This window comes from Camelus ferus, chromosome X (assembly GCF_009834535.1).
Source record: "Camelus ferus isolate YT-003-E chromosome X, BCGSAC_Cfer_1.0, whole genome shotgun sequence".
In the NCBI taxonomy this organism is placed as follows: Eukaryota; Metazoa; Chordata; class Mammalia; order Artiodactyla; family Camelidae; genus Camelus; species Camelus ferus.
In genome coordinates, this window is record NC_045732.1 from 46,600,753 (window position 1) to 46,617,235 (window position 16,483).

The 16,483-nt window shown below is 43.9% G+C and overlaps 2 protein-coding genes across 13 annotated transcripts in view; one reads left to right on the forward strand and one right to left on the reverse strand.

The window, feature by feature from the left end:
* Positions 1 to 1,674: 1,674 nt before the first annotated feature.
* P2RY4 (pyrimidinergic receptor P2Y4) overlaps positions 1,675 to 16,483 on the forward strand; it is a 152,954-nt gene continuing 138,145 nt past the window's right edge. For all 12 annotated transcript variants that reach the window (XM_032475015.1, XM_032475014.1, XM_032475016.1 and 9 more), the window contains exons 1-2: positions 1,675 to 2,767; positions 15,311 to 15,461. The gene's annotated coding sequence lies outside the window, so the exon portion shown is untranslated. The remainder of the gene's footprint in view (positions 2,768 to 15,310; positions 15,462 to 16,483) is intronic.
* On the reverse strand, positions 2,761 to 9,768 carry ARR3 (arrestin 3). The gene is made up of 11 exons (XM_032474674.1): positions 9,377 to 9,768; positions 9,198 to 9,257; positions 8,949 to 9,016; positions 8,159 to 8,294; positions 7,890 to 7,974; positions 7,573 to 7,645; positions 7,057 to 7,194; positions 4,948 to 5,031; positions 4,671 to 4,694; positions 4,445 to 4,497; positions 2,761 to 3,752 (listed from the first exon to the last, which is right to left on the reverse strand). Exons 1-11 carry the CDS (start codon positions 9,566 to 9,568, stop codon positions 3,523 to 3,525), a joined length of 1,143 nt encoding a protein of 380 aa, XP_032330565.1. The 5' UTR covers positions 9,569 to 9,768; the 3' UTR covers positions 2,761 to 3,522.

Here is a 16,483-nt window from a genome sequence, read left to right on the forward strand (position 1 = left end):
TAGTACTATATCTGTGAGGAAGTTCTGGTTTTTCCTATAAATCCCACCCTAGCTCTACGATGGGCCCTCTTCTGTTGGCTCAATCCCATTGTTAGGTAGCAGCATCCTGGTGAACATTGCGGGAGGTAGAATTAATCTAGCTGTGTCTATGCCTCCTGGGAAATTCCCCTCCCCCACCCGATATAGACTATATGGTAGTATTTGCTCTGCTGCCCCCCAATGGCCATGTGAGGAAGAAACTAGTGGCAGAGATACACAAAGGCATATTGGCTGAGTCTACTGAATGTTGAGGTCCAAGACTCTCCCTGTGGTTAAAAGGCTTTAAAACAACTCATATAAGAAGTGTGGCAAACAGGGTGAAAAAAACAAACAAACCCAGCCAGATGCCAGGGGCCTAAGAGGCAAAATCCCTCCTGCCCAAAATTGGTTCTCACTTTGAGGTATTTGGAATGGTTCTGTGTTGGGGCACCAGCATGATACAACTGCAGGGTGGAGGTACAGGAAAAGCGTACTGAAGCTGCAAGCAATCAGAGGCTAAGGTGAAAGGACCAGTCATTTATTGAGTGTGTAGATAAGAAGGAACTGTATCAGCCTGTGAAGTATCCCAGCTGCTATAGAGCTATATGCCCTAGAGATTGTCTTTTAGTAGTCAGAGGAGGTAAGTTGGGATTCCTGGGCCCTGTAAGAACTTTCCACCCAGGAGCTGTGAGAAGCAGTCAAGAAAAAATGATAGCATTTTCAAGAGTTCCATTTTACTCCTAAGCCTAGGAATTGGACAAGAGCTTACTTACTTAGTGGCCAAGTATTTAAACCATAAATGTGAGGTTGGGGGAGAAGGACTGGTACTGGGAAGCCCAAATGCAATGAATTTATTAAATTAGGCAGAGAGACAGCCTAAGCTATCAACAGGAATAATGGCTTTTGATGTCTGACTCATTGGAGGGTGCCAGTTGGATTTTACCATTGAGGTCTGTGTGAAGGTAGGAAGATAATAGAGTGTGGTGGCTGGGGTCAAATCTCAACTCCCAGGGGCATCTAGGAAACACAGAAAAGGAATTTTTATCCATTTCACCTAAAGGCAAACCAGGGAGCTACTTTGGGCTGAAGTTAGTCCCATTTTCCTTTAAGTATCAGGCAGAAAAATTGGCAGGGCCATCAACTCAGCAAAGGAAGTTTGCCTTCTCCCAGCTTTGCTGGGAGAAAGGATCCTCTCTTCCCTCAGTGGAGACGAATTAACCTCCGGCAGGAAGGGCAAAAGCTGTGCACTGGAATAAATGTGTGTGTGTGCTCAAAAGAAAAAAGGTCAAGTTCAGAGACGTGATTCCAGGCCTTTGCACTGCATGATGGGGAGATGAACCTTACCCCCAAACCCATGATAGGACAAGCCAGGTTATCCAAAGAGTAAGCAGTGGTGGGTAGCTAGAGATGAGTGCATTAGAATGATCATAAAGAGAAATGAGTATTTTTCACATTGTAACTGGTTTTGGCACTGGTCTCAATAAACATCACATTGAGATCTCTGAATTTTTCTTCTGCCTCCTTTGTAGAGACTTGTCTGGATAAATGAACAATGATGTAAGGGACCAGATAGTGGTAAGACCCCTTCTGAACCAGAGTTCTGGAAAGAAATTGATCCTTCTGAGTCATAATGATGCCTCCCTAGGACCAGGAACCCTCAAAGCCCTGAACCCATGACCTTTCTGATCCCTGACATGAATAACTCCTCCCAAGTCAATAGAGCAGAGTAGACCCTCCCAGCAGGGATTGAGCTCTAAGTATGCCAGGAGCAGCTGTAGTTATACCTTTCCTTTTGTTGTTCAGGTCAGTCTAACTAGCAACATGATGATGCTGTAATTGCCTCTTTCTGCCTCTACATCTTCTACCCACTTATCTGCCTCCTTAAAATAATCACTGTTTACAAGAGAATGTGTTGCAGAGATTTGAAACATTTAGTAGAGGGTTGGAGAGAGAATGTACCTGTCCATCCTCTCTGCTAGTTTTACCAACCTTTCTATTGCTTCCCTCAATCCCTTTTTCAAGTAAAACATGGCTTAACACCCACTCGTGATGTTATAGACAACCACGGCTATTGAATCATGAATGTTGCTAGAAATTAGGCTACAAGAGTGCTCCTGGCCAGCTGTGTTCCATAGCTGCAGCTGAACCTGCATAAAACAGATGTTTAGAAAGAAGGCAGAGAAAGAAACAAAACTTGCCTCTTAAAGGCTAGAACTTAATAAAGGCAAAATCAAAAGAGTCAAGGAAATCGGGTTCCTGAAAAGTGGCTGGCATGACCACAAACCAAGTGCCTACCATCCTAGGTCAGGTCCAATCCCAATAGACTGTTTCGATTAAGGAAGACTATAGAGCAGCAGATTTAAGGAAGCAAGGCCTCTTGGACTTTGTTACTGTTAGCTGGAAATAAGATGAGGGCAGAGAGAATAAGAAACAGCACAGGGTTTGGTAATTTGAGGAGGTTTCATATTTTATTTCCCCTTTATGCACAGATAATATGGGATGGTGATGAATCGATTGAGGTATAGGGTTAGGACTATGAGAGTGAACACACTCTTCAGTCCTCCAAGTACATGATCTTAGTCAATTCCAAAGGTTACCTGCAAAGGAGAGTCAGATACTTAACTCTGTACCTCTCCTCTACCCCCAGTACAGTCTTAGAACCGGAAGTGGAGAATGGCCCTTGAAAACAGTTTCCTGACTCAGCTTCTCAACATTTACAGTAGATAACTTTGAGGAGAAGAATCCCCGGGTAAGTCGGCCAAAGAAGGGGGCAAAAATATACTGTGTGATGCCTTGGCAGGTGCCTTCAAGCTGTTGTACATAAACTAAGTGATGATACGTAGGCCAACTGTCACCCTGGGCCAGGAGGAAATTCCCTAGAGAACCCACCCCCACTCCATCTCACCTCCCTATCCCCAAAGCCCAACCCAGGCCCCCACTGCTCTGCTCCCCAAGGATTATGCGGTTTGGTTTCACACATAGACTGGTACTCAAGTGAGTCTGATGGTTTCCAGGCCGAAGCCTAGTCTGTGGGCCTCATAGTATGCGAGGCATGTGGGCAGGTGGGCGGCACCTGCTGCCTGAGGTCACATGGTGCTCTCTATCCAACCATCAGCATTGCCCCCAGGCTTGGGCTCAGGGCCATGCCTCCTCAGGCCCTGCCCTCAGCTTCTGTGGCTCCCATGGTGGGGCGGCTGGAGAAGCTGGGGCAGTGGGTGATTGTGGGAGGGTGATAGTCAGGCGGGGATGGCCAGGACTTGAAGGAAAGCTGAAGGACCCACAGAGGGCGAGTGGCCTTGCCAGAGGGAAGTCAGGACTCATTTTGAGGAAAAGCATGTGCTACAGGAGATCTCATCACTGATAGGGGTGGAGGGGCTCATTCTAGGTAGTTTCATTACCCTCCGGAGGAGGAAATACAAAAGAGATCACAAGGCACATCTGGACAAGCTGATTTATTAGAGCGTTACAGTGGGGCTCCCACACAGAGGCACCAGAGCCAGGCACTCAGCTGCCCTCATCCCCCTCAGCTGCCAAAGCCTCCTGGCTGTCCTCGCTGCCAGGCTCCTGCCGAGCAAACTCCTCGATGACTATGTCCTCAGAGCTTGCAGAAGCAGCGAAGGGGAATGGAGGGTTAGAAACAACTGTCTGCATGTCTTCCACATTCACTACTAGCTCCTGATCCCAGAGGAGTGATCCCTTCCCTGCTTCCCAGCTCAGATCCTCAGCCCCGCGTCAACTGCACTGGCTTGTTTCCTTCGCTCCCTCCCCAATCTCCCAACAGGAAAGTCCCCCCTGAGGGCTGGAGGGGAAATAAGAATGGAGGGTAGGAAGGAGAGAAGGGATGGAAGCATGAAAGACAGGAGAATGGCGAGGGGGCAGGGAAACGGAAAAACAAAAATGACAGCGATGAGGGGGAGGGATGATTGGGAGAAGAGCAGGAGGTGGAGGGCGGGGACTCAGGAAGGAAAAGGCGGGCTCATGAAAAGCACTGAACTATGACACGAAGCTAAACCACATGTTGTTACTGCACACCTATTGTAAGCAAAACTCCAGGGAACCTTTTTTTACACTGCCATCATCATAAAATAGTGCAATGGGGAAAGGAGGGTGGGGTTTCCAGGCCTCACATTTTCTTACCAGGTAGCCTCTGTAACAAGCATGGAGAGGGAGGGAAATATGGAGCTGAGGCTGATAAGGGACCCTTCAATTCCCAGCAGAAATGTCTAGTTCTCTTCCTTCGTCCTTTTTAACGCTCTTCCTCCCATACGCACAACATACAGACACACACACACAACTTCCTCTGAAAACCTAGACACCCCGCCTACCTACTGCTATTCAGTCTCTATCCAAACTGCCAGTTCCCGATTCACAAGATCAGAACTGCTTGGTCCCCGTCTGTTCCTGTGAGTCCCACCAGGTCACTTACCATTTGATGGTTTCGGATGCATCAGGATCAGGGGCAGCTCCACACCAACATCACTGTGAGGATCCCAAGGTGGGATTACAGATTTCCCTCCATGTCCACACCCCGAACCTCTCTCCCTCAGTTTTCCGATCCTGGGTTGCCCTCAGATTCTCCCTCATGTCTCTTTTGGTCTCCTGATATCATCCTCCCCTTCTTGCCCCTGTCCCCCCTCCCTGCATTCTCTTACCTGGCTGTCAGGTCGCCTAGGATGCTGAGGGCAGAATGACACCCTAAAATTAGCAGCTGGAAATGGAAAGGGGCAACCTAATTTTACTGGGGGATGAGGGATCAAAAGGCCAACTCAGCCACAGAGTAGCTTGTTGGCTTGCTCATAGAGCGCACAGGTTTGGGAAATGGGTCCAGGAGAAGGAGTGGGGAATAGCTTGATTGGCTCAGTCCAACTGGGAGGAAAACAGAAGTGGCTCCCTAGCCTCTGCCCAGATGGACCCTGCACCCTCACTCACCCTCCACAGGACACCATCAGGTTGACTCTGACTTTGTAGGACACCAGGATCCCCAGCAGCTCTTTGTCCACTCCTGGTCGAAGACTAAAGCGGGTAGTATTCATTGTTGTGTGTTGGGGGAGGGTAATCCATTCAGTTCCCCCATCCCTTCCTGTGCACCTTTTGGGTTTTTTGGGGTTTTTTTTGTTTTTTTGAAGTACAGTCAATTATAATGTGTCAATTTCTGGTGTACAGCACAATGTCCCAGTCATGCATATACATACATATATTCGTTTTCATATTCTTTTTCATTAAATGTTATTACAAGATGTTGAACATAATTCCCTGTGCTATATAGAAGAAACTTAAAAATATCTATTTTTATATATATAGTGACTAATACTTGTAAATCTCAAACTCCCAGATTTATTCTTTCCCACCCCCTTTCCCCAGTAACCATAGGATTGTTTACTATGTCTGTGAGTCTGTTTCTGTTTTGTGGATGAGTTCATAGTGTCCATTTTTATTTTTTTAGATTCCATATATGAGTGGTATCATATGGTATTTTTTTCTCTTTCTAGCCTACTTCACTTACAATGATGATCTCTAGGTCCATCCATGTTTCTGCAAATGGCATTATTTTATTCTTTTTTATGGCTGAATAGTCCTGTTCACCTTTTGTCATCTAACAAGTCTCCCAGGCTCAGATCTCCTACTCTTGGGGACTGCTTTTCTGTTCCTCAAATCTAGTTTTTACCACGTCACCCTCTGCTTAAGAGCCTACCTTTCTGAATGTAACTACTTCACTGCTTGACTTTCACAACCCTTAACAATTTGGCCCCACCTAGCCTCTCTAGAACCTTCCTGCCCTAACTTCCTGACACCTGGATTACAACCTAAGCCGATCCATCTCTCCATGCTCAGAACATGCCACGCGGCTTCCTGCTTTCCAGCCTTTGTCCATGCTAGGCTCCCAATCTGGAATGCTCTTTTCTTCCTCTGTTGCTCTCCAGATCCAACACATGCTTGAAGATCTAGCTCATTCTATCTCCTCCAGGAAGCCCTCGCCAACTACGCTGGCTTCTTTGACTCCTGTTTAATTTCTAGTCTGAACTGCATATACTAACGTTTAACTGTTAGATTGCATTTGCATTCCTCTTTGTTCCCTATCTAGGCCACAAATTGACTGAAGGCGGAGAGTCTTAAACTTCTCTGTGTCCTCCCACAATGCTTTTAGCATGGGGATGAGCATGTAACAGGTGTTCAGTGGAAACCCACTGACTGAAAAATAAGACACAGAAAGCAATATGATCTTGGGAAAGTCTCTTCATTGCTCTGGGATGCTGATCCTCTGTCTATAAAATAATGCTGTCTGGATGATTTTGCAGGCTCATTCTAACAGTAACAGTCTATAGCTACATGTTTGATAGGGCATAGAGAGAGGCAGTGGGAATTAACGCTTGACAGAGGGTGGCAGATGGCTTTTGGTGGGAGACACATACAACACTAGGGCAGCCAAGTCTTAGGCATAGGACCAAATGAATGATTTGATAGAATTCTGTCAGTTCCTATTGTATTATTCTCCTTTTTTGTCTTCCTTTCCCTCCATTTCTCACCTCCTAGTTTTCCACTCCACTCCTGTCTTCACTGGAGAGTAGCTGCTATAGAGATTGCAGTGTTAGAGCCAGATGACGTGAGATAGAATCTGTTCCACCTCTGCCCCTTATTAGCTATGGAAGCTTGGACAAGTTCCTTCATCTCTCTGAGCCTTAGGGTCATTAAGTGTAAAACAGAACAAGAACACGTATCCAGCCAACTTGAATGAGTTTCTTATGAAGATGACATACTACCATATGTAAGGCCTTTGTGAGCTGTAAAATATACAACATAAGGAATTTTTCCATTCCACTTTTTCCTTTCTTGTTGCCTAGGACCTAAACCTGCCATTGGTCCCATGGGTATTATTTAGCATCCTGTTCCTCCAGCCTGGAGGGATGTCGGAACACTGGCCTAGGGACATTCTTTAAACTAGGTAGGCTTCATTGAAGACAAAACCTCAGGACTGTATATATAGCACACAGAATGGGTTGGGGATAGAAAATGAAGGTTGGGAGTTACATTTGAGCTTACATTGTGCTAGAGGCCAGATTGGTGTCACCATGCTTAAATTTGCCATCTAGTGCCAGGCCCTGTTTCTCGCAGTTGTCAGCCAGGAGTGGGGTTACTTCAAAGCTCTTGGAGAAGGTGGAGTTAGCAGCTATAGTCTCCCTTCAAAAGGAAAAGAAGAGAAGATCTTAAGCTAGGCTTGCCAACTAAGTAATTCTCATCCTCAAGAGCATTTTGCACGATTCCGTGAACCTACTAGAGTATCCAAGGGAGTTGGCATGTCTAGCTGTGGAGAGTAGGAACGATTCACTCCGGTCAGAGATCCTCATGCCCCTGCCCTCTCTCAGCATTTCAATGATCCTCTTGGGGGTATCCTCCCTCTAGTTCTCCTCCACATCAACCCTCACCTTGACTTTCCTCAGTCCTGGGCTCTTCTCTGCTTCCTTCTTTCCTCAACCCCCTCCTCTGCATCCAGACCCCAGCCCCCTTCCCACCACCCTACCCCTCAGCTCTCTGACCCTGGCCCCAGCCCCAGCTCACGTGAACTCCTGGATGAACACAGTCTTGGTGTACTTGTCTAGTGAATACAGGACAACATCTGTGATCTGATCAACTGAAGAGCCAGGAAAAAGCACATGACTACAATTAGTCAGTCATCTTCAAGACCCCAACTCACGGCCCTCAGATGTGACCTTATACATAGGCACACCATGCATTCAGCACAAAAGATATGTGTTTTGATGAACCTGCATTGGAGGGAAAGCCTAGATGAATGCAGACTGGGGAAGTGGGGCAGAGTTTTGGAAAAAACCTGTGGCTTTGGGACCAAGTACCTGGGGATAGGACAAGAAGCTCACCTGAAATCTTGATTTTTTTGATGACCTTGTTGGTGGAGTTGTTGATGGAAACATTGACAGAGATGGCTTTGCCGTGGTAGTGAACCTGAAGCAGGAGGGGAGGCTCATGGCGAGGTTGGAGGGAGAACACCCAGATCAAGCCCTTGAGTTTGTTTCCTTAGTGCTGTTGCCACCCTGGCTTCAATCCTTGTCTTACCCAAGTAGGAGATCAGTGAAGAAGGGGTTTCAAAGGGGTTTGTGGTAGGGGACAGGAAAGGCGGGTAACGAACCTCCCTGTCCATCCAGGCCTGGAGTTGTAGGGGCTGAGCTGACAGGAGGAAGCGGCGCACGGTCTGAGCCCAGGGGCCGGGGCCTGGCTCCAAGGGTGCAAACTGTATTTTCCGAATCACCAGCCGCACAGAGTCTCTGAGTAGAGGCCAAGAGGTCAGCTAGAACGTCTCCTTAGGACCCACAGACCTTTCCCATGCCAACCCCATAGCCCAGTCCTTGCTTGCGGGGTGGAGGTAGCAGAAAACCTCGCTCCAACAACACCTCTGAACCCTCAGTGAGATATCTAGACCACATGTCAGCAAACTGTGGCTCTCTGGCCACATCTGGCCTGCTGCCTGTTTCTGTATGGCCTGCAAGGACAGAATGGTTATTACATTTATAATGGCTGGGAAAAAAATCAAAGAACAATACTACTTCATGACATGTGGAAATTATATAAAATTCAAATTTCAGTGTCTGTAATTAAGCTGTATTGGCACACAGCCATGCTCCTTCATTTACGGACTGCCTGTGGCCGCTTTCATGCTACAGTGGCATGGTTGAGTAATTGCAATAGAAACTATATTGCTCACAAAGCCGAACTATTTAGTTTTTGGCCTTTGACGGGAAAGTTTGCTGACCTTTGCTCTAGAGCAAAGAAGAGAAGTCAGAGGGGACTCAGAACTGGGCATCTGAGCTGGTGGTGATGGTGCTGTGGAGGTTAGAAGTAGGTCTGTTTCTGTCCTGAAAGCGAGATCTGTTTCCTGGCACAGGCTGGAGGCAGGGGTTTTGGAGAGGACCAAAGAATACCTCTTGGAGACTTTCTCCTCCAGGTTTTCAGCACAGAAACTCTTCACTTCAAAGTCAACACCACAGGACTGCAAAGGGGCAGGGACAAAGAGAACTTGTTTCCAACACTGCCCCTCTCTTACTTGTGGCTCTATAAAGATACCTGATCCCATCCCTTAGCTGTCCATTTCTCCAGTCTTGTCTGTTTATCCCTCTGTCCCTCCTCCCAGCACTGACATCTGCCCCTCTTTCTTAGAACCCAGACCTCACCTTTCCTGTATCTTCAGGACCTGGCTGCAATGCCACTGAACAGGGCAGGTTGACAACCATCTAGGGGATCAGAAGGAGGTCAACAAACAGAAGAAGTAAGGACCCCATTTCTCTGTTCTCCTTCTGTAACTTCCTCTCAATCTTCCCTGAAAGCCTTATCCAGGACTTGGGGTCAGTACCTGCAGGGTAAAAGGGTAGGCATTCTCCCCCAGTTTGTGCAGCAGTCGCTCCTGTAGGACTGTGAGGGGCCCCTGCGGGCTGCTGGGCTCAGCTGGGACCACTTGCTGGACCTGTACATACAGATCTTTGCGGAACGTCAGACCAATCACATCCAAATCATCATGGCCATAGCGAAAGGCACATGTCAACATGACAAACACTGTAGGCAAAGGAAGAAGAGAGTGACCTGTCAGGCCTGAGAGGGAAAGGCGATCTTAAATGGCTCACAGGAAGACATGGAGAGACAATGTAGTATGATCAAAACAGTATGGCCTTAAAGAAAAGGATTAATGCATTTGACTATAGTAAAACTTAAAACTTCTTTACATTGAGTCTTTCTAAGTAAAACAGATAAACAACAAGTTCCTACTATATAGCACAGGAAACTATATTCAATACCTTATAACAGCCTATAATGAAAAAATATGAAAAGGAATATATGTATATATCTCTATATATATATCTGTATCTGAATCACTTTGCTGTGCACCAGAAATTAACACAACATTGTAAGTCAACTATACTTCAATAAAAAAATTAAAATCTTTTAAAATAATGAAACAAATAAAAGCCTGGGAGAAAACATTTGCAAAATATATCACAAACAAAAGTTTAGTGTTCATAGTATATAAAGAACTCCCACAAATCAGTGATAAAAATAAAAATGTCCCAATATAAAAGTGAGCAAATTATGTGAGTAGGCTCTTTGCAGAAGTGCAAAATGGGGAGTGGCCAATAAGACATGAAAACATGTCTAGTCTCATCAGTAATCAGATAAATGCATATTAAAACCACAGAGATAACATTTCACACCCTTGGGATAGTCAGCAATTTTTCAGTCTGATAGCAAGTATTGAGCTGTGCTCCAGATGTGGAGCAATAGGAGTTCATTACACACTGCGGTGGGAGTATACATTATATAACCACTTTGGAAAACTGGCGCCATCCAGTAAAAACTGAATCTGCTCATATCTTATGACCTAAGGAATTTAGAGGAACTCTTGCTCGTGTCTATATGGAGATACACATAAGAATGTCCGTTGAGCCAATGTGTTTGTCATAGCATAAAACTGGAAACGATTTAAGTACCTATCAATGGGAGAATGGGTAAACAGTTGTGGTATATTCATATAATGGAATACTAAACTGGGGATAAAACAAATGAACTTGAACTCCATGTATTAACATGGTTAAATCTCAAAAACTGTTGAGTTAGAAAAAAGAGCTAGCTGCAGAATGATATGCACAACCTGAGATCGTGTATATCAAATTGAAAAGCATGTAGAACAATACCGAAGTTGCTCACAGGTATATAAATGTAGAGTAGAAGTGTAGAAACATCATGGGAATAATAAACACCAAATTCAGGATAGTGGTTACCTGGGGGTGAAGGCAGAAAGAGGAGGGAGGGAAGAAGGGGCATGGGATCAGGGAAGGACACATGGGAGACTTCAGTTTGTTTCTGTAATTCTTTTTAAAGCTACGTAGTGGGTACAGGGTATTCCTTACACAATTCTCTAGGGTCAGAATACCTGGGCTTGAATATGACTTGTATAAATCCCTCGAGTTGTCTTAGCATCAGTTATTTCACCTGTCAATAATAGGAGTGCACTAAAAGCTCTCCATATGTTATTTAGACCTCACAATAATCCTCTGAAAATGAGAGAAAATGAGCTCAAAGCTGTCAAGTGACAGCCCAGGATTTCAATCCAGGCCAGTCTGACTCCAAAGCCTCGACTTGTATGTGCCCAACTTAACTCATAGGATGGCTGTAAGGAGTTGATGTATAAGAAATCCCTTTGGAAATTGTAATTATAGATGTGGAGGATGAGGACGATGTTGATTATGATCATCAGCATGGGAATATTGGAGAAATGGAACTTATACTTTGCAGCTAGTACCTAAGATTAGGGGCAAACAGAAAGCCACTTCAATGCTCTAGTGGATTTTGGGATGGGGTACAGAGGACAGTAACAGAGATGGGGGGAAGGAAAGATTTAGAACAAGGGTGGGGAATCTTATTTTTATCAGGAGCCCTGACCCAATGAAAAGAAAACTACCAAAAGCCACACACTAATAGAAAGCTATCTATTTTTGTGTTTTTAAGAGATCAGAATATCAAAAGTCAGATTATCTGATTTTAAAATTACAAACAAGCAAAGAAAATGAGTCTATATTCAAAAGATACAACAAAGACTGAAAGTAATGATAATGGTAGTGTTTATAAGGACACAGGCAATGGGCAGCCTTGTACCCTGCAGGAGGGAGAGTTAATTGGTACAATCATTTTGAAGGGCAATTTGGCGATAGAAAGCTTTAAAATTGTGTGACTGCCCTTTGGCCATTCATTCTTTTTCTGGGCGTTTAGTCTAAAGAAATAATTGGACAGGTATGAAAAAAATCTATACAAGTGTGTACCTTCCAGGGTTGTTTATCATAGCAAAAAATGTTCAACAATTGAAGATTGGCTAAATACATTATGGTACACCCATACAATATAGTGGTAGGCATCTTAAAAATTTATAGGTTTTTATATATTGACATAGGTAAAAAAGGAGATTAGAAAACATTATTTATAATATAGCATTTTTAATAAAATATAGATTTTTTACACAGACAATATGACTAAATATGAACTAAAATATTAGTGATTGTCTCTGGAAGATAGGATTACAGTCTTTTCCTCCTTCATCTGCACTTTGTAATTTTTCTACAATGAAGAAAAACTTAATTTTCAAAAGATCAACAACAGATAAATTCACCTTGGTTCTCAATTATGCCAATTAAAGTGGGAGAAGGGGGAGAAAAAGAAAAGCAAAAGAAAAGAAGGGAGAAAGGAAAAGAAAAGACAGAGAAGGTGAGAAAAAGAGGAAAAGAGGTGGCTGGAAGGAAGGAGGGAATGGGAGGAAATGAAAGAGATGAGAAATAAGACAGGAAACAATCAGGAGGGGCCGGGCAGAAGGGTATCTAGTAGCCCCTAACGTGAGGATGTTAATCAGATGAGTTGTATTTGGCACATCCTCCTGTTGGCATGTGGGGAGGACATCACCGCCCCCCAAGATCTTATTGGCTCTTGGGCAGTTTAGAATCATCTTTTTTTTTGTTAGTAAATAGCTTGCATTTATTTTTTTAATTCAACATCTATTATAAAGTCATTAATTTAGATTTGTGTTTATTACACAAACAATACGTACTAACTGTGTGACAATCAGAAAACACACACCAAAAGGGAAATCCAAGCTCTGCCATCATACATGATATTCCAGAGATAACTATTATTGATGTCTGTTGAGTTTGCTCCCCAAATTTGTTTCTGTAATTAAACATAAGGCCACCTTAGGTATTTATGACTTCTCTCTCATTGCCTTTTGGAAATTAAACATTTTATTTTCAGATCATTGTAGATTGACATGCACTTATAAGAAATAATACAGAGAAATCCCCCAGAGATTTTTGTTAAACAACACTTCATTCGCACAACCACATATGCTGCCCTACAACCGGCCGTTTTCATTCAGTGGTATAGTGTAAGCATATTTTACATCAACAAATGCACCTCGGGAAAAAAAAAACATATTTGAAAATACGATGCAAATAAGATTATATTCATAAAAGTAACAAAACATATAAAATAGCTAAGGAATAAACTCCAGAAATATACACAACTTAATAGTAATATAAACCTATTAAGGGACATAAAAAAGATTGGAATCAAAGGAAAAAACACATCTTATTCCTGGATCAACATTCTTTTTTTTTAAACTAAAGCTTTCTTTCTGTACATTATTCTGAAGATTTTGTAGGGCTGTAAAAAATGATTTAGATTTTAGAACTACAGAGTAATTGAGAGTCTTAAATAAGTTGGTTAATTTACTGGCTAGTTCCCAAAGTTCCTCTGATATTTAAAACTGGGTGGACTGCCTTTCCATACTGTTTAATCTGAGAGATTCAAGTCTGTTTTATTCCACAACATCTAAAGATTATATCTGAACTAGTATTCATCAATTTGTTCTGAGACTTTTTCAAATCAAACTCAATTTCAATCTAGTTGGATCACAGAGTAAGAATTAAAAGAGAAAAAAGCAGTAAAAAAAAAACAATTCAGTGTAATATTGATCTGTAGTATCTTATTCTGTGGCCAGAGCAATGTCTCTTGCTGTTACTTGCTGTAGTTATTGTTTTGTTTGTTTATTTGGGATTTTTTTTTAATGGAAAAGATGGCTTCCCTACATAAGGGAGAGATGGAAAGACATATGCCAGAGACTGCAAAATGTCAGCCTGAGGGCCACATCCAGCCTATGAAAAAATAAAGTTTTCTGACCTAGCCAGGCCTTTCAAAATCTTTTAATTAGTTGCTAACACTTGAAATTCAGGAAATTTGCATAAAAATCTCAATCTCTGGTGTATTGGATCTTCCTATAGGCACAGCAGTGAAGGGGGGGTACTACCAACAATAATGGAGAAAATCAGAAATTTTAGGGAAAAAAACTATTTTGATTTCAACACATATGCTTTAGAAATATATTTATTTTTAATGTCATTTGGGAATGAATGGGGCATTATAATCTTTTTCAGACTTTGGATCTCTAAAGGTCTTATTCTGAGCTTTATTTCTGATTCCTCTTTAATAATCAGAAAATTTGGCCACACTGGGCTGAAATTCCCAATTGTTGACCTCCACCAGGTGAGACATTCACAGTTCTCACCACTTTTTAATTTTCTTATACCCCTCTGGTCCACTCGTCCAGACCATTCTTTCAGGTTGCTTGTCTGGTATGCATGACATTTTAGTTTGGAGTCCCTGGCACATACACAAACAAGGAATTTTACTTACTCTTTCGACCTTTTAAGTAATCAGGGTCAACCAGGACTACACCATCTGTGGAGAGGGAGAGACAACAGGCACCCTGGTCAGGAATAGTCCTCAAACCATGAAACAGAAGTTGATCCCTGAATGGTTCCTCCGATTTTCCCCTTTAATTGGCCTCCTCTTCTGTGTGGTCCTTTCTTGGCTTTCCTTTACTCCCTGACTCCCATTCCCTTCTCCCCAGGCTCTTTCCCTTTTTAAACTCACTGACCAATGGGTTCCACCATGTCCACATGGTCCACGAAGTCCCGTTTCCCCAGGTAGATGGAGAGCTGTTGTGGAACAACCTCCCATGTTACTCTTATAATCATCTTTGAATGGATTCCCCTGATGCCCCCAACCCAAACCCCTGAGACCTCGAAGGATGTACCCACCTATCCCTTTTGCCCTCTCATTTGCCCAGCTGGGCCAGGTTCTCTCACCTTGCCATTGGAGCAGGTCTTCTTAAATACCCTATGAGGAGGAAATCATAGGATAGGGAGGGGGATTGGAAGAGAAAGGAAGAGGAGAAGGGAAAAGAAAAGCAGGGAAGTGGGGAGAAAACGAAATATTTCTAGGATTAGAAGAGGCCCAAGGAGCATGAAATGGCACAAAGGTGGAGGTAGTTGCGATAGAGTCCAAGACACAGGTTGAGGAGAGGTGTCCAACCCCTCTACCTTAAAGGCAACTACTTGAGTTTGGGTAAGTGACAAGTGACAGCATCAGCAAGTTAGGAGATCTTACTTACTTGGACGTGTTGGCCATGGTGTTGATGTTGAGCCTTTTCTGGCAAGAGGGAAAGAAGGAGGAAGGCTCAATCATTTGGTCCCTATTCTCCTTACCCGACTCTGGTATACCATCCAGACATGTAGTGTGATGTACCCTTTCCTCCTTAGATAGACAGCTCACCACCATCAAGCCCGTTCTATTCTCCCTCCTGCCAAGATTTCTTAAACAGCCATACTCTCAGCTATCTGAGACACAGGAAGAAACCTTCCCTATTTTTTTTTTAATGAATTGTTGACTAACCATACTGTCTATTCTCCAGAAAGGGGAAAGCTTCTTGAAATAGCTGGGACACTCTTGAGAGCCTTCAAAGAGAAGGAATTCACCTGGAAAGGGGCTGGAGAAAGGCCCCTCCATCCAAGAAAGTATGAGGAAAATTGGACTGGATGAGGCTAAGCATCACCTGGCACACGGTAGGTGCCAAGACATGTTTGTTAGATACATGAATGAATGAATGAAAAACCAGATTCTGTCTGCTTGTGCTCCTGCAATGGATTCTGAGCCTGAGTTCCCCTCACCGCGGCCTTAACACTCAGCTAAGAAGGGAGAAAGGTGTGGGAGAGAAAAGGTTGTTGCCTTCATGCTCTTGGTTGTTGGTGGCAGAAACCTCTATGGAGGTTGAAAGCCATCCTTGAACCTATTCATTTCTCTCATCACCCTCCCCAGATTTTCCCATCCTTATCCCCATCCATGGCCCAAGGTATTAGGCCTTGGAGTAGTGATCCTTAGAGAGAGAAAGATGTCTCTCTAAGTGTTTCTCTTTGATGCATATTAGGTCTGGCCCGAGGGGTGAGCTTAGGGGAGCTTCCGGAGGTCTCTGGCAGGGTCTCTCAGCCTGAGTGCCTGACAGCTGTGTCAGGAAAGCTGCCCCTCAAGTGCTTCTTGATATATTGAGGGGGGTGCTAAGGGGAGGGGATATGGGACCTAGTATGGGCTGGAAATAGAGGATTTTGGACTATTACCTTGGGAGGGAGATGAAGGTCACATCCGTCTCCAGCTCTGGTTGCTATGCTCGCCTCCCCAACCTCTTATACCCAAGGTCCTCTGAGTTTTTAGATTGGTGGGGGTCAGGGGAGAAGAATGGGGTTCTTGGGGGGGGCATGAAATACTGCTTTATAAATAGCTCAGGTGCCAAGAGTTTGGAAAGCAGATTAGAGGCCTAAGATTAGTGGCTAAAAGATTAGTAGGCTCTTGCTGCTGGGACAGGGTGGGGGTCAGGGGTTGAGTCTGATGGTGTTAAAGTGAGGGGAGCTTGAGAAGGGGAACTACAGGGTTTTGGCCTTGTGAGGCCTTGACCCCGAGGACCAGGATCAAAAGGGGAGTCAGGGACATTAAAAGAAAAGCATGGTGAGGGATAGAAATAGGAAGGCTCAAAGTATAGGCCTTTGTGATTCTGAAAGGAGCCTTGTGTTACACTCCAGTCTTTCTATATCTC

Bases quoted from the DNA above. Each gene is read 5' to 3' on its own strand.
- ARR3 (XM_032474674.1), bottom strand. From the start codon at position 9,568: ATGTTGACATGTGCCTTTCGCTATGGCCATGATGATTTGGATGTGATT. The intron at 9,017-9,197 runs GTGAGGTCTGGG...GCCCCTTTGCAG, and splicing joins GTCCTGAAGATACAGGAAAG to TCCTGTGGTGTTGACTTTGA. The intron at 7,975-8,158 runs GTTCGTTACCCG...CTCCTGCTTCAG, and splicing joins AGGCCTGGATGGACAGGGAG to GTTCACTACCACGGCAAAGC.